This window comes from Microcaecilia unicolor, chromosome 1 (genome assembly GCF_901765095.1).
Source record: "Microcaecilia unicolor chromosome 1, aMicUni1.1, whole genome shotgun sequence".
NCBI classification, from domain to species: Eukaryota; Metazoa; Chordata; class Amphibia; order Gymnophiona; family Siphonopidae; genus Microcaecilia; species Microcaecilia unicolor.
This window is the reverse complement of record NC_044031.1, coordinates 406796431-406814812: the sequence shown is the minus strand read 5'-3', so window position 1 is coordinate 406814812 and position 18382 is coordinate 406796431. Positions and strand designations below refer to the sequence as shown.

At 40.9% G+C, this 18382-nt stretch overlaps 1 protein-coding gene across 1 annotated transcript in view; it reads right to left on the bottom strand.

The window, feature by feature from the left end:
* The window catches only part of KDM1B (lysine demethylase 1B), a 173600-nt gene that overhangs the window by 61304 nt on the left and 93914 nt on the right, over positions 1–18382 (bottom strand). The window contains 7 exon segments of the mRNA XM_030211446.1: positions 2367–2441; positions 5931–6062; positions 14182–14309; positions 16401–16428; positions 16430–16485; positions 16488–16539; positions 16541–16573. Of these exon segments, the coding sequence (XP_030067306.1) occupies positions 2367–2441; positions 5931–6062; positions 14182–14309; positions 16401–16428; positions 16430–16485; positions 16488–16539; positions 16541–16573 (504 nt within the window).

Sequence of the window (18382 nt, the reverse complement as noted above, 5' to 3'; positions counted from 1 at the left end):
ATGAAAAAAGTGCAAATATGAGAAGGTGAGTAAAGCCTTATTCCTGTGGTTCACACAGCAAAAAGACAAGGGCATACCTATATCAGGACCCATAATGCAAAAGAAAGCCCAGTTTTGAAAGGAATTCAATGAAGGTGACCCTGATTTCACTGCTAGTATTGGGTGGCTTGATTGTTGGAAAAAAAAGACTATGGCGTAAGGCTCAAGACACACACACACTATACACACACACATATATATATATATATATCCTATATAATAAAAAGCACCCTCAACGTTCTGAAGCTGACTCCGTGGCTTCAGTGAAGGGTTGTACACATCCGAAGCTCAGGCTCCATCTCTGTCTGCTCCGCTCTCGCGTCAAAACGTGATGACGTCGAGGGCGGGTAATGAGTTATACTGGAATTAAAGAATTGCACTCGCGCCACTCGCGTGCACATACGCACGCACCTTCAACTAGACTCGCATGCAAACACCAAGCGCGCCTGTGTCTCACTGCACAAAAACCCACCAAGCCACTCCCGTGCCCACAACAAGCGACCATCTCTGTCTGCTCCGCTTTCGCGTCAAAACGTTATGAAGTCGAGGGCGGGTAATGAGTTATACCGGCATTAAAGAATCGCGCTTGCCCAACTCGTGTGCATACAGGCGCACGCCTTCAACTCCACTCGCGTGAGAACATCAAGTGTGCCTGTGTCTCACTGCAAAACAAAGCGCCAATCGAGTCCCATGCCCACAACAAGCCCACCTGCACACCAGCTACGATCAATGTGTCAATCCGCTCACGCACAGCACCAGCTGTCATTTTACCACAGTGCTGCAAAACGGACAGGATTATTTCAAAACACAAAAGTTGATCCTGGTGAGTGCCCAGACTCTCCCACACAGACGCTGCTAAACTGTCCCCACCCCCCCAATCATACACAAACTCTGACAACCTCCCCACACACACACCCCCACTGACACCATACAAGAAATGTCCAAGGAAAATCAGCATGTTTCTGTATGACACACACACAGACATACATTCCTTCAAACCCCCCCTCCCCCAACCCTTCCCACAAACATCATACAAACACTGTGCCATGGAGAATCACACTCACCCAGACACACACACACTACCCCCCACCACCCCCACAACAGCAGACACAATCTCTGCCACGGTATGTCTCACTTACACCACACACTCCCCCCCCCCCCAAAAAAAAAAAAATACATACACAAGCTCTACCCTGGAAAATCAGCATCTCTCACTCACACCCACAAACACAACCAAACTCCACCCCCCCCCCAACCCACACAACAACATACACACACTCTGCCATGGAGAGACAGCATCTCTCTCTCACACTCACCACAATCCCACCCCCCCCCCCTTCATACACAAACTCTAACAAGGACATTCAACATCTATCTCACTCACACACACACACCCACAGCCCCCCCCCCCCCACCAAAAAAAAACACATACACTAATGTAGGACAACACTACGCTCCCCCTCACCCCCAAGAATGGGTACGCAGATTAGACATGCAAACCAAACAATCCCCAAAAAAAAAAAAAAAACAAGGCAAACCCCCCCTCCCCCCCAACTTCCAAAACAGGGCAAAAGAAAGGGAAGTACCGGGGAACAAATGCAATTGTCCTCCCCCCCAAACACTCAAGCGCAGACGCCTCTACCCTCTCCCCGCCCCACATCATACACAAACTGTACAACCCTCCACACTCAATCTCATACACTCTCGATCTCACAGAGAGTCTCAATCTCACACACACACTCTCTAACAGACACACACATTCACTCTCACACACTCACTCACACACAATCTCTCAAACATACACACTCCAAGGAAAACCTTGCTAGCGCCCGTTTCATTTCTCACAGAAATGGGCCTTTTTTACTAGTGTATATATATATATATAAACTTTCTGGTCAATATTTCATGTCAGTAGTATTTTATGATAAGATATACCTGGATATGGTGTGTCCTGTTACTATACGTGTTTTACTGTGGCCAAAACACAAACTCGTGTCGCGTCATTGAATGTTTTAATAAACTTTGTTTCTGGACATTGTCTAATTTTCACTTTTTGTCATCTTCGCTGTGGTTGATCCATTTGTGTGTTTGCCAAGGTTCCTGTTCTTCTGTCCCTTTGGTGTTTACTTCAGCCTTTCCAGGTATGCAGTTCAAAATACCCCCTCTCTAGACAATATATTGTAGATGTAAGCAAATTTTGAGAAGTGTTTCCAGCAGCATACGAGAGCCTTTGTCACAATACTACTCTCTGGGAGTCAAATAAGAAATTCCCCTTCCCTCCTCCCCCTCCCCCCCCCAAAAAAAGGAGATTTCCCTTTCAAATTTACCTTACGTGCAGTCCACACAGTTCCATCTGTACTGGTGACCCGGACTACTTCTCCAGAATAATCAATACTTCGCACCTGGACAATGAACAAAAACAGTCAAGAATCAAAGTGTGGCAATCTCTGACAATTCTAAGGTGCACTGAGTAAGGGCTATTGAAAAAGGACACATACTATCAGAATGTTAATGAGATAAGATGGGAGAAAGTTTAGAGCGCCCTCACTGCATATAAAAAAAAAAAAACATTTTAGTTACTACGGTAAAGAAGGGATGGGATGGGAATGCAGAAGTATGGCAAGAAACTTCTATGGTTATAAAAGACATAATTTCAGGCATGCTGAATAAGTGGCCCACAACGCAGAGATAATGTCCATAACCATGCCAGATATTCTGGGTATGTACAGCATTCTGAAAGATGGCACAGTACTAATAGCAAAGTTTCCCATAAAATGATTTGGCTTGTCATCTAATTGGTTTAAGTGTAATTATTGTACACAGATCTTTCTGTCTGCTGCCCTCCTATAGAGGGAAAGTCTTCTGAATATCCTGCTCTCTGAAAGAAAATGCCTCAAGCAGCCATTAAATGTCATATGGTAATGTTACCATTTATCTCCTTATTTCAAACATTTGAAATAAAAATAAAGGTCCTCCTTTAAAGAGATCATTGGGTAGCGAGATGTGGTAGCCGTGTTAGTCCACTTCTAAAGCCAGACAACAGAAATAGAATAGAATAAAATAAAACATAGAAAAGAAAATAGGATACCTTTTTTATTGGACTAACTTAATACATTTTTTGATTAGCTTTCGAAGGTAGCCCTTCTTCATCAGATCAGAAATAAGCAAATTTTGATAAGTAACAGCATATATAAGTGAAACATCAAAGTATTTCAGTAACAGTCTGAAAGAATGATTAAAATCTGCCACAAAGGCAACTTCCTAGATGGTTCTTTGGATCCCGATTTCAACAGATGATAAAAGTAATGAGGTTAAACGCTGAACTATGTCTCCATAATTGGAACTACTTTAGATTTATTTTTTTTTTTAAAGTTCTGCATTCCTTTTCATTAAATATCCTAAATTCAGGTTAAAAGGGCATCCAGACTGTGGTTTGGAAACAATTCTCCTATTATAATGTCCATAGTTAGGCCAACTGTAGTCATATTTTTACAGGACACCCCAAGGCAGATTTCAATTATTATGGTGATGACCTTCCCCAGGTAAGTATTAGTGTGACAGTGATACTTATGCTGTCTACTGTAAAACATACAATTTGAAATGAACTAAAATAAGAAGCTGTTTCACTGAGCTAGACAAAGCATACTCTATACTTTAACACCAACAATAATAAAAATATTCAAAAATTAAGAACAAAGTCTCTATACCCTTTGTTATGGCAAATCCACATTAGCTCCCTTCTTGAAAACATACCTTAACAAGGCCATAATAGGTTACATAAAGCTATCTGTATTCAGTGACAGTAGCAATGCCGAAGAAGTTAGTTAAAAGTATGGACTGGGTGAGGGCTATAAGAAAAATGCATTATGCTTTAATATTCCCTGGAGCACTGTAAAGTGCAAACAGTTTGGTACCACTCAGACACTGCCTCAATCAGATCATTCTTCCAAAGTCAGGAGCTATGGGTTAGGCAAACTGTTGAAGGTGATTGAGGGACCTAAGATCAACTTGAAAGAATTAGAGAGGTAGAGAAAGAGTTTAGTCCACAAACATTGTCTGTAAAGGAAAGCGGCAAAAAGAAAGCCACTGCTGAAGAAAAGCCATATGATGTGCCACATGTTGTTCACAAAACAAAAAACAAACCATAAAGGGACAATACTCACATGCTGAAGGTTTTGTCATCTGCTGATACCAAAGTGGAATTTTATTCTGAATGCTAAGTGACATGGAGCACAAAAGTAGCTCAAGGGGGAAGATCAAGGAAATCTGCTGCCCGAGGCAGGGATGAGATACCTCCCCCACCCCGTCTGGCATCTCCCCCCTTCCCTCCACAACCCTCTTCCTCACGTTTACCTTATTTTATTCTTTTCCAAAAAGTGGCAGCGATTCCCATAGGCTGCCCTGCCACGGTGTAGCCAACGCAGGCCTATTCACTCTACTGCATCCCGCCTCTGAGGCAACAAGTTATGTCAAGAGCCGGGCCGCAGTAGGGAGAAGAAGCCAGTGCCGGCAGAAGGGCAGCCTATGGGAAATTACTGCTGCTGCAACATTTTGGAGAAGAAAAAATAAGGTAAATGTGGGGAAGAGGGTTGAGGAGGGAAGGGGAGAGTGCAGTCTAAGGCCCCCCACCTCAGCTGGCCTAATGATAGGGCCACCACTGCAACACCCTAACACCACCCCTGAAGAAAAACACATGCTGCTGGCAGCACTATATTGTGGGGATAATTTACAGCAGTAAAGGCAGGGGCCCTTGTACAGAATGAGGGAAAGATGATTGTGAAACAAATAGGCAGGTGCGCGAGTCGAGCAATAAGAGGTCAACTGCAAAAAACAGGGTCTTAAGAGTAACAGGACCTATAGTAAGGCCATGCACCGCCTCCTCCCTCCGCAAGGTACACAACAGGGCTCCAAGGTCAAAATAAATAATAAAGGAGATAAAGGACACCCCTGATATATCCCCTGTCCTATTGAAAACAACCAGTACAAACCCCATTAACAAGCAGGGAAGCAAGCGGTCGGGTATACAGCATTCAAACAGTATCAAGAACCAGCCAGTGATACCTACATAAGACAAAACTTGAAACAAATGTCCAACTCACTTGATCAAAGGCTTTGGTGGCATCCAAACTTGCCAATAACGGTACATTCCCACTGCTAACTATAGGCTAGAGCTAAAATAGCCTTCCTGACATTCAGAACAGACTGACATCTTCGAAAGAATCAAGTGCCAGACTTATAAAATACTGTAATTTGTGTACCTAGGTATCAACATTTAGGCGCTAACATTTATACCTATATTTTACATAGTATAAATGCTGGTGCCTCAAGTTAGCTGCCCAAATGCCAACTTATGCTCTATTCTATATTGGAATCTTAGCACACAGATTTTGGACATCTAATTTTTAGTGCTTTATAAAACTGCCCCCTAAGTGTGTGGGAGAGCAGATTCTGTCATTTGGTCTTATTAGAAATGCTTAAGGCCATGTGGCCTGACAGACATGAGAAATTTGAAGAGCAAAGGCAACCATCGCTAAACTTTGTGGGGATATACTGTGGAAAGGGGAAAGACATTTGAAGGTTGAGAAAGGAGTGGGATCCCTACAAGGGTGTACCTGACAGTTTCAAGGACTGTTGTAAAGTGGATGGCACAGATTTATGAATGAAGGAAAGAAAATGAAAGGAGTTTGGGGGGGGGGGGGGGTTACAGGAAAACACACTGCTCTAACTGTAGTGCTGTAGTTCGTTCTGTGTTAAGTGTTCAATGGCGCAAATAAAACAAAGATATATAACAAAACTGAAAAAGACCCACCCAATTTACACTAATTATTCCTTTATACCAATCCAGCGTGAACAAATACAAACTGCATATCAATTTCAGTTCTGAGACTCACGGGAGACTTAAGCCGGATATCCAGTCCTTCAGCTAGCTTGTCAGTTATGGTAGAATATCCTGCTGTTAGAAGCGTGTGATCTCCAGCAAACTGGGCAAAAAACTCATTATGGTCCCAAGAACGAGCCGATACCTGTGAATAAAACCCGAGATAGACATTGACCTGTATATAACACTTGATGAAAATGAAGTCAGATACCAACGACAGAAAGAATAAGAAATCCACAGGCCTCACAATATGAAGATTACCAAGAACAACTGTAAATAATTAGAAAAAAAAAAACTCTTCTCTCAGAACTTGCTGGAACGATTTATAAGGAAAAACTAATTCTTACCTGATAATTTCCTTTCCTTTTTGTCCCAAAGGTTCAGTCCAGGATAATGGGTTATGCCCATCTGCCAGCAGGTGAAGATAGAAGCACTAATAAGCTGTCTTTTATTGGGTACTGTGCAGCTTAACTCAGCCAATATTCGATAGCTAAGCAGTGAGGAAAAAAAGTGACTTAAGCGAAAAACTCCTTTCTTCTTAAACAATGTTAGCAACATGAACCAGAATATAGCCCAAAACCTGCAAAAAAAAAAAAAAAAATTTGTGCCTAAGAACCAAAGAAACCCCTAAACTATGTATACTAAGAAAGAACAAAGTACCTATGAAGTGTGGGTTCTGGACTGATCCCTTGGGACTAAAGGAAAGAAAAATCAGTTAAGAACTAATTTTTCCTTTCATTACATCACCAAAGGATCAGTTTAGACTAATGGGATGTAAACAGGGGGTGGGGGGGGGGGGGGGGAGGCAGTCAATTAGGGAGGGATTTTGACAACCCTGCAGAAATAACCTGAGACCCAAAGGAGACACCTGATCTGGCTGCCATATCTAAACAATAATGCTTAATAAAGGAATGAGAGGCCCACATAGCACACCTACAAATTTCCTCCAGAGAAATACCTTGTACTTCAGCAAAAGAAGTAGACAAGGATCTTTTAGAATGAGCCTTAACATGTAGGGGATCAGATTTCCATAACAATAAATAAGCTGAAGGGATAGCCTCCTTCAACTTTGAGGCAGGCATACCCTTCCTGGGGCCCGAAAAAAGGACAAAGATGATCAGCGCATCTAAAATCATTGGTAGATTTTAAGTAACACATAAGTATTCAATGTCTAAGAGGTGAAGCGAGAAGTAGTCCAAGACACAATCTTCCCTTCAAAACAAGGTGAAAAAGAAGAAACTACTTTGGGTAGAAAGGAAGGAACCATCCTAATAGAGGCTCCTGATTCAGAAAAGCAAGGGAAAGGATCTCTGCAAGAGATCTTGTATCTCTGAAATTCTTCTTGCAGAGGATAAGGCAACTACAAAAAATTGATTTCAAAGTAAGATCTTTGACAATGGCCTTAGGAAGAGGTTCAAATAGAGCCTTTTGAAGAGCCCTGAGAACCAAGTTAAGATTCCACTCTGGACACACCTTGCCGAAGAGGACGCAAATGAGTAGCTCCTTTAAGAAAACAAATCACATCAGATGTGCTCCATTCAAAACTCGTGATTACGGCCTCTATAACATGCAAACGCTGCAATGAACTTTTAGAGAATTAAGGGTCAATCCTTTTTTTTTTTTTTAAACCTTTCTGAAGGAAGGCCAAAATCTGAGGTAAAGAAGCTTTAAGCAGAGAAATATTAGATCAACTTTCAAAGGCTCTCTAAACTCTTGCATATGCAGTCGAGGTGGATCTTTTCCGAGTGTGGAGTAAAAGTTTTAACAACTTCCTCTGAATACTCTTCCTTCCTTAGACGAGACCTTTCAATAGCCAGGCCGTAAGACCAAAGCAGGAGGGATCCTCCATGAGAAATGGACCCTCATGTAAGAGACCTTTTTGAGAGGGAGACGAAAGAGCAAATTGAAGGAAAATGAAGTCCGCGTACCAGGGCCGCCTTGGCCAGTCTGGAGATACGAGAATTACCTACCCTAGATGAGCTATGCATCCATGCATCCTCCCTAGGGTTGGCCGAGAATTACCTACCCTAGATGAGCTATGCATCCATGCATCCTCCCTAGGGTTGGCCAAGGCGCATCCAAGTGTCTTCCTAGCATTGGCCAAGGGAGAAAAACAAAGAAGATCTGCTGGCCAATTTTGAATTATAGCATCGATTTCCCAGAAAGCCTGTTTCCCTTAGCAACTAAAGAAGTTATTCACTTGTGCATTGACTCTGGAAGCCATGAAATCCAGAACAGAAAGCCTCCAATGGCATGTAATCAGACTGAATGCTGGGCATGACAGCTGCCATTCCCCTGTATCCAGAGGAATTCACTGAAGTAGTCTGTTTGCATGTTCAGAGTTCCCACAATGTGAGTCACTGAAAGAAGGGGAATGTTCAAGTCCCCTACTGAAAGAGAAGGTGAGCTTCCCTCTCAAGCAGAGCACTCTTTTGTTCCTACTTGTCTGTTAAGGTAAGATACTGCAGGTATGTTATCTGAACGCACACACACCAGTTTCCCCTGAAGAGGGACAAAGGCAAGAAGAGACTTCCTGATGGCCCATGAGTTTCCAAACTGCTGATAGCCCATGATGCCTCCACCAGAGACCATCGCCCCTGTGCAGTCTGATGAAGACAACCTAGAAGGCTGGCATCTGAAGTCATCACACATTAATCTTGAATGTGCAATGAAAAAGCCTGCTTGCATGTTTGGAGGATGAAGCCACCAGTTCATTTCATTACATTCCAAATGGTGGAACTCAATAACAAAAACCATAAGAAACATCACAAATCTCTTCCAATTTAGAAAATAAATAAAAACCCACCTCTTTAAAAAATTCTACAACTAAACACAGTGACCATCACGTTCCACTCCAAATCAACTTCTTCTAAATCCATATGTAAAATTGCCAGACCTCCACAATCAATTTAACTCTCCTAAAACTCCTTGAATAGCAACACAAACTATAAATACCCTCCCCACGTTGGGCAACCCTACTGTAACTTCACCAAAACTTAAATTGCAATGTAATGAAATGTAAATTATAAGCCACTTTGAACCAAAACTTGTTTTGGGATAACAGTGGGATACAAGAATGCATAAATAAATAAAGAAAATAAAAACTAGCTTTTGTAGGTCCTCACCAAACTGGAGCTTGCCTCTGAAGGGTAACTTAGATTTGGAAGCCATATGGCATATTTTCAAAGCACTTAGCCTTCCAAGTTCCATAGAAACCTATGGAACTTTGGAAGGCTAAGTGCTTTGAAAATATGCCTCCATATCAGCTGCCCAGTGTCTTAACCATAACACCTTCTTGCACAGGCAACCAGTGCCATTGCTCGGCTGAAGCTCTAAGAATGTCAATAAGGCATCTGCGAGGTAAGATGAACTTGTTTCAAGAGAAGTGAGAAAATCTGGTGGTGAATCCAACACAGACAACTGCAGAGCCCAGGATAAGGAAGCTCTAGCCACAAAAGAACTGCAAACTGCAGCTGCAAGAAGAGTGCTGCCACCTGAAAGAGAAGCTTTAAAGATGACTTTAAAGTAGCTTGTGGTCATGCAGATCCTTAAGCACTGTGCCCCCTTCTACTGGAATAGTTGTCTTTTTGGTGACAGCAGTAATAAAAGGGCATCTACCTTAGGTAAATTAAACTGCTCCAGCACAGAAGAAAGAAGGGGGTAAAAGCTTAGACATCGCCCTAGCCACCTTCAGTCTGGAATCTGGAAGTTCCCATTGTGCCATAATAAACTTGCCTCATGAATATGAAAAGTTTTTGGAGGTCTCTTGGTGCCAGACAAACAGAAGGTGCTACAGTGTTAGCCTAAGCAGCTGGTGAGGAATATTCAACACCTCTAAAATATTTGTAATTAACAATAACTCCTCTTTAAGGAATAGATTTTGTTGTTATGGTATAATCTCCTCCTCCTACACCAGGAATCTTTGCCTCAAGTAACCCCTGAGGAACAGACTGGTCTGAAAGGAAAGACCCCCTTCTGACCCATGAGAAGAAGGGAAGACACTTCATCAACTTCTCCAGGCTGAGGCTGAGAGGGAGGTGACTCAAACATTTTGTGTACTTTTTAACATGAATGCCTTGTGCAAAAGGACAAATTCTGGTGAAATGGGCACCAAAGAAACTATCTGAGAGATGGGTAAAGGCTCTGCAACTGCCCACATTAGTAGTGAAACAATTCAAAATAACCACGGCAACATCGTACTCTGCAGCTCCTGCAGCTAAGCTCACCAAAACCCCGCCAGTAGCCTGACCCTCCTGCACCATAATAGAGCCCCGAGAGGCACCTTAAAATGGCTGGATCTGTCTGACAGCTTAATACTGATAGCGTACTGTTCCCACACTGAAACCAGACTCCCACAATGGGAACAGCATTTCGTTCAGTGATAATTAAAGCAGAAGTACTCACAATTTAAATTCAGGAACTGCCAGTCTGTTTAGTCCCAAGGCACTTCAGAGAAACTTCTTCCAAACCACAGAGAAAATCTTGTCAAAATATGGGTTTGTTTGTTTGTTTGGGTTTTTTTTTTTTCGGGGGGAGGGGGGTAAAAGAGGCATGAGAAAAAATTATTGAAGAAAACAGAGGAAGAGAAGTGGTAGCAGGGGAGAAGGAAGGGGGACCTAGCACCACTAGGTCTATACCTTAAGCTTAATAGCACCTCAATCCCAGACTCAACTGAACCTTTAGAGAAGGACAGGAGACTCAAAAATAGTTTCTAGGCTTTAAGATCCAAATTTTTCCTGATGTATCAGAGACACTCAATGTAGACATAAGCAGTTTCTACTATTGAAACCTGGAGTTCTTCAAATAGGTGGAACTTTTTTTTTTTTAAGATATCCACGTAAATGTATTATTAGATATAAAGCTGTTAAATATATTTTCTTCAAACCTTCTCACCCGTTAGCCTTTTTAGGCAACTAAGAGAACTACAGCAGCTTGAGATGAGCTCTTCATTTAATTAGTATCTAGCCCGTGTACCTAAGGTATGTTATTGCCTTCAATGTTTTCTTATTTTTCCTCTATTTATGTCTTGGATCCTGATATTGTGGACTTGACTGTTTGCTTATCTTCTTTAAGAACATTCTTTCTATGATTTCCTTTTGTAACACTTTTCTGTACGAGTGGAATTGCTTGTAAAGTAGTGTTAAACTTTATAAATGTAAAGGAAAAAAGAAAAGGACAGGACACTACCAAACAAGAGCTCCTATCCACCTGCTGGAGATAGAGAACACTGGCTAAGCTAGGCAGCACAGTACCCTATAAAGTATAGCTCATTAGTGCTCTCTATCTCCACCTGTTGGCAAATAGGCACAACCCATTAATCTGGACTGATTCTTTGCAGACGTAATGGAAATATACCATACACACACATTCCGCAATACCCTCTTCCTGCCACAAGCAATGAGCCTTTACATCTCTAAGAGTGATCAATATGGATGGAATATTTAGATATGATGTAAGACCAGTTTTAAACAATTCATTCTTTTCAACATGTGGGATTGTGTGAAGCAGACCAAAAAACATGCTTAACAGAGCTTACTCAATATGTGGACCATCTATGGGAAAAGTCCTGGAAAGCATCTATTTTAGAGTCTTTATAAAAAAATACAGGTGCTTTTGTATCTTTATTTTAGAGTCTTTTATAAAAAACAACATATGGTAGGTGCTTTTGTATGTTTATAAAATAGGCTTCAAGAACAACCCCAAATGGTGCACAATTCTCAAATATCAATTTATATCTGCTCCCAAGGGTGCATTGCACTCACATGCTGCTCATTGACAAGTACACACTATCTTGTTAGTGCACACCTTCGGCCATGCAACTGTATAAGAGCCATTTTCTACATGTAAAACACTCTATATGTGGAAGATATTTTATAAAATGATCTAAAAAAACATATACACACACACATATATATATATATATATATATATATATATATATATATATATATAGTGCACTCCATTTATGTGCATATCGGATAAGCGCATGCTCTGTTTAACTGCATGCCATACTTCGGTCCCGTTTTTGGTGCCATCAATTTCTATGGGGAAAACTTCGGTTTAGCGCACCACTGATAAGTGCAAGATTCGCTTATATGCATGGTGTAAGATCGCTGCTCTGAAGGAAAGACTCGCATAAACCCACGCACAGACTATGGAAGCCGATTGGCGCATAACAAAGGGGCAGTAAATTTGAAATCTCGTTGATTAACTGCCACAGGCAGAATAAGTGAAAAAATGTTGTTAGAGTGTACATTGGAGTTGTCATCGTCATCACACAACTGTAAGACTTTAACACTAGCTGAACTAATAGAAGTTCTTAAAAAATTAGAAACCAAAGTCAATATGGGGTCAATCCCAGTCAAATTTCACGTATCTTGAAGCAGAAAGACCAGCTTCTGGAAGACTGGCAAAACAATACAAATCCACAACGGAAACGGGCGGGGAAAAGCTGAGGATGTAGAAGATGCTCTTCTTCGGTGGTTTTCTCAAGTCAGGAGCAGACAGTTCCTCTCAGTGGTCCACTGCTTATGGAGAAAGCTAATCAGCTAGCTGAAAGTCCTGGACTAACTGAATTCAAAGTCACTGTTGGATGGTTGAAAGATGGAAGGAGAGGAACAACATAAAATTCAAGAAACAGCATAGTGAAAAACAAGTCGCTGATGACTTTGGTGCTGAAAATTGGGTTGTTTCAGTTCTTCCTATCATCTTGAACGAGTTTGCCACCTCGTGACATTTTCAATGCTGACGAAAACGGCCTCTACTGACGAGCAATTCTGATGGAACACTTGCATTCAAACAAGCCGAAACTACAGGAAGTAAAACGTAGAAGGATCGACTGATGATCCTCCTTTGCTGCAATATGGATGGGAGTGAGAAGTTGGAACCACTCATCACTGGAAAGAGCAAAAAGCCCGTTGTTTCAAGAATGTTAAGCGACTTCCTGTGTCATACAAGGCTAACGCAAATTCATAGATGACTGGGAAAATTTGGAAGCAGTGGCTAAAGAAGTTAGACACTAGAATGAAGGCATAAAAGCATCAGATTTTGTTGCTTTGTGATAATTGTGCTGCACACAGTGATGATGTCAGGCTGTCTAACGTCAAGGTGGTCTTCCTGCCACCAAACACTACCTCTCTGATCCAACCTATGGATCAGGGCATAATAGCCAATTTCAAACAACGTTATCCGGCTCTTATGCTACGTCGTCTGATGAGCGTTATTGATAACCAGACTGGCAAGGATAAACGTGCTGTTGAACTGGCTCGTAATCTATCACTGCTGGATTCCCTACATATGCAGAAAGAAGCCTGGAATCATGTTACACAGGCAACCATTGTGAACTGCTACAAGCGGGCAAGCTTTGTTAAAGATGTGGAGAGGGACGAAACAGATGCAGCCGTTGCAAACGTGTCAGATGAACAGGCTATTGACATCCCAGCCGGTGTTACTGAAGAGGAGTTTCATCACTACCTAGCTGTTTGATTATGATCTACAAAACGCTGACGACAGCACTGATGTCCAGATACGCACCTACATGCAGGCAGCGGCTGATGATGAAACAGATGATGAAATGAGCAACAAGGCACATACTGACGAAATTCACAACCTCCTGTCAGTTTTGCAAGAGCGCTGGAGAGTCTCAACACCGTACGGCCTATCTGGAGGCCACTGGATGTCAGTGCTATGACAGTTTTTACCGTCTGGCAGACGTAGTCTATGGAACTCACAAGAGTGTACAGAAGACTATGACTGATCACTTCAAGTAAGCCTAACGTCAGTTAACGGGAGACTGTATAACATCAGTTAAGGGAGACTGTATAACGTCAGTTTAACGGAGACTGTATACTGTACGTATAATAAACAGTACTGTGCATATGTTTATCAGATGTCACACTTCTTTGGGTCACAACGCTTAAGTGCACGATCCGGTTAACTGCATGTATTTCTTTGGTCCCAGACCCTTGCACTTAAGCGGATTGTACTGTTTGTTTGTGTGTGTGTGTATATATATATCTATATATATATATATATATATATACATACACAATATATACATACATATACAACACACATACACACATGTACATATAAATTTGTGAGGTAAAGTTATTGATCCCACTGATTTTTGCTCCATTAAGAAGAGAAATAATTCTTTGGAAAGAAAGATAAATAAGGCTGTTAAATAATTCTAATCTAATGTGACCAAAAAGAAACTGGACTCAACAGACACACTGCCCTTTCTGTGTACAAACTAAACCTACCTGAGAAAGGCTACTGCCACAGGCATACTCTAGATTACTTAGATGAAACTGTAACACCTTTTCCTCTAACTCGGTAAACTGGATACCTGATTCTTGAACAAAGGCTTTGTAGATTTCCTGTATTTTTTCTATTTAAAAAAAGAAAAAAGATTAACATAAAATTCTCACAATTTATTAAACTCCTGAAACTTTGTTTCATTTTTCTATACCCTTCTTCGTTCATCAGCAGCATCACAAATGTCAAGAAACACTTAAAGAGTGTGTTGGCACTGTGTCACACATTTTTAACACAACAGAAAAAAAAAGGTGAACAGCAGCAAACTAGGCAAATAGAAAACGAGCAGACCTGAAGTCTGGAAAAATGTGCAGCTCTATTAGAAATAGTCACCCTATAGAACTTAAATGTTCAAAATGACAAACATCAAAACTAAATCAATAAAAATGATACATAAGACAGACAATGATGCCTTGAAAAATTCAGTGACTGTGAAAACCGCCATTCATTCTAAACAATGCTCAACAGCAGTGATGCCATCTTTAAACAAATCAAACACACCATTGTGGTGCACAGTATCCATGCAAAACCACAGCAGTGATAATGCTTTCTTAAAAGCCAAAATAAACACTGAAAGGGAGCACATAACTACTGAAGAATAACCATACCAACCGGGTTTCATTCCCCAATAGGTATGTGCTCCTTTCAGTGTTTTGGACTTTTTAAGAACACACCATTCATTGAATTTTTTCAAGGCATCATTGTCTTCTGTGTGATTTTTATTGATTTAGTTTTGATGTTTTGTCATTTGGAATCTTTATTTTGAAGTTTAACAGAAGTTTTATAGGGCCAAAAGGAGCCAATGACATTGTTTACAAATAACATCTTGGAAGTCCAAACATGCAGCACAGTAAAAAGACAAGAGGTACCCTAGCCATTTTTTCCTTAAAAAATGGAAAAAAGAAATCTTGGAAGTGGCATAAGTAACTGGCAAGTTAGATGCTGGGACTTCAAGCAATAGTCTTGTACCAGAAGTCCTAGCAGCCATGGTTGAGATTGGAGCTAGCATGGATAAGCAATCAGTGTACCCATGCAGGCTCCAATCTCAACATGGCTGCCGCAAGACTGCTCCTTGAAGTCCTAGCAGCCATGTTGACAATGGAGCCGGCAAGGGAGTGTGTGGATCGCTCCTGCCCCCACTGCACCTCCATGCTTTTAAGGTAAGCCTGGGGGTAAGGGTCATTTTCGGTACCAAAACTGAAACCAAAATTTGGTCAGCCTCTACAGTAGTACATTCTCTTGCATCACATGTAACACTGTTGTTACAGGGCGAGTACAATGAGCTGCATACAGCATTGAGCCCCACCACATACTGTGAAATAATACCACAGTACACATGGCAATTAATAGCATGTTCTGCATCCGCTTTTCCTTTATATTGAAGATAATTTTTTTTTTAATGCTTTGAGCTGCAAGAGCATTACAAATTATATTCAAGACTCGGATACAATTGGTCTACACTGGCTAATGTCATAAGCAATAAAACAAACTACACAAACCCATCATAGCTTTATGTGCCATATCAAGTCCGGCTCTTACTAGATGATTAAGGGAATGGAACTCCTCCCATTTTAGGAAAGGATAATGAGGTTAGGGCTCTTCAGTCTGGAGAAGAGACAGCTGAGGGGAAATATGATAGGGACCTATAAATCCTGAGAGAAGTAGAACAGGCAAATGCAAATCAACTGTTTATGCTATCAAAAAGTAAAAAGATAGGGGCCTCTCCACGAAGTTACAGAATAGTAGAATTACATTTAAAACAAATTGAAAATATTTTTCATTTAATGCATAGTTTAAATTCTGGAGCAAGTGGTAAAAGCAATTCTTGTACCCATGTCTTAAAAAGGTTTTGAACAAACAGAGATAAACTCCATAAACGGTTTATGGTTAGCCCCGAAGGAAAGCCACTGCTTATCTTTGGTGTTAGAATGGAATCTTGCTATTTTTGGAGATTCCTTCAGGCACTTGTGATCTGGATTGGCCACTGTTATAAATCAGGATACTGGGCTAGATGGACCTTTGGTCTGACCCAGTAGGGCAACTCTTACATTGCTACATGTGTTTGGTTCTCAAAGATGTAGGATATGCCATGGGTATTTACTAAATATTCCACATTGAATAAGGCAATTTTCTCCTAAAAATATATAGAACAAGGCAACCATACCTCCCAGAGGAACATCTTGATGCTGAGATCTTATCCTTTCTCCATTCAGCTACAACATCCAAAATGGCATTGAAATGAAAATCCTGCGTTTGTCTATGGTGGGGTCCGTAATTCTTCCACCTTCCTGAATTAAGTCGCATTCTCTCCCTAAGTTTGCGCATCTTAATGCCAAGCTTCATAAATAAATAATTTTAAATAAGTTCAAAAGAAATACTTAATTCCTATGATGTTAAAACAGAATATGGCAAGTGTCCTACTTCCTAATATACTTCAATGACTAAAATACTTTAAAGGGAATACTTTAATAAATTAAACACAAAATTAGTCCTGAAGAAGTGCTGGGAGAGGACCTGCTGAGGGGAGAAAAACTTCACTGGTGTATCTTACCTGCTGGAAATTGCATTCAAACTTGAAAAAAAGGTAAACTTGGGGTTGAATAGGTAATTTAATCATATTTTTTTGTTAAATTACTCTAATTATTTAAGCAAAGTCAGTTTAGACAACAGTGTAGCCAGGTTTGATATAACTAGTATTTTAAAGTCTAGCTTAGTATTTAGGTTGTATTTTAGGAGCTTAGCATAGCATCCAGTTTAGCACACATAGTTGAGAGAAGCTTTCCCAAGGTCTGCTAAGCAAAGATGGTGTTCATGTATCAAAGAAGGGAAAAAATGTTTTTAGTAGCAGACTGGCTTAACCTACTGAAGAGGGCTCTAAACTAGAATCTTCAGGTAAGTGAAGATTCAATTCCTCTACACAAATGGGAAAGAGGAGCAACATTTGGAAAGCAGGATGAGCAGGTAGACGCAGAAATGATAAAAAAGCAGAGACGCAAACAAAATGGGCAATGTGATAATAATGGGTGACTTCAATTATCCAAATATAGACTGGGTAAAATGTAACATCGGGACATGCTAGAGAGGTACAATTCCTTGATGACGACGAGAGACGGAAAAATTCTAGACTTGGTCCTTAGTGGAGCGCATGATCTGGTGAGGGACGTTATGGTACTGGGGCCGCTTGATAACAGTGATTATAATATGATCAGTTTTGATATCAACAGGAAGTCAAATACGTTACCGTTAACTTTAAAAAGGAGCTATGATAAAATGAGAAGAATGGTGAAAAAAAAAAAAAAAAAAAAAAAACTTAGGGGGGCAACTGAGAGGGTAAAAACTGTACAACAGGCATGGACACTGTTCAAAAATACCATCCTGGAGGCCCAGGCCAAACATATTCCGCGAATTAGAAAAGAAAGAAGGAAGTCCAAAAGACAGCCGGCGTGGTGAAAAGTGAGGTGAAGGAAGCTATTAGGGCTAAAAGAAACGCCTACAGAAAATGGAAGCAGGAAACCGTCTGAAAACAAGAAGAAAAGCATAAGGAGTGTCAAAGCAAATGCAAGGCGCAGATAAAGAAGGCCAAGTGGGATTACGAAAAAAAGATAGCATTAGAGGCAAAAAACATAGTAAAAAAATTTTTCGGTATATTAAAAGCAGGAAGCCAGCAAAAGAATCGGTTGGGCCGCTGGATGACCGAGGGGTAAAAGGGGCGATCAAGGAAGACAAGACGTAGCGGAGAAGATTGAATTAATTCTTTGCTTCGGTCTTCACCGAGGAAGATTTGGGTGGGATACTGGTGTCGGAAATGGTATTTCAAGCGGATGAGTCAGAGAAACTTACTGACGTCACGGTAACCTGGAGGGCGTAATGGGGCAGTTCAGCAAACTGAAGAGTAGCAAATCTCCTGGACCGGATGGTATTCATCCTAGAGTACTGATAGAACTGAAAAATGAGCTTGCGGAGCTACTGTTAGTGATATGCAATTTATCCTTAAAATCGAGCGTGGTTACCGGAAGACTGGAGGGTTGCCAATGTAACGCCAATTCTCAAAAAAGGTTCCAGGGGAGATCCGGGAAATTATAGACTGGTGAGTCTGATGTCGATGTCGGGGAAAATGGTAGAGGCTATTATTAAAAACAAAATTAC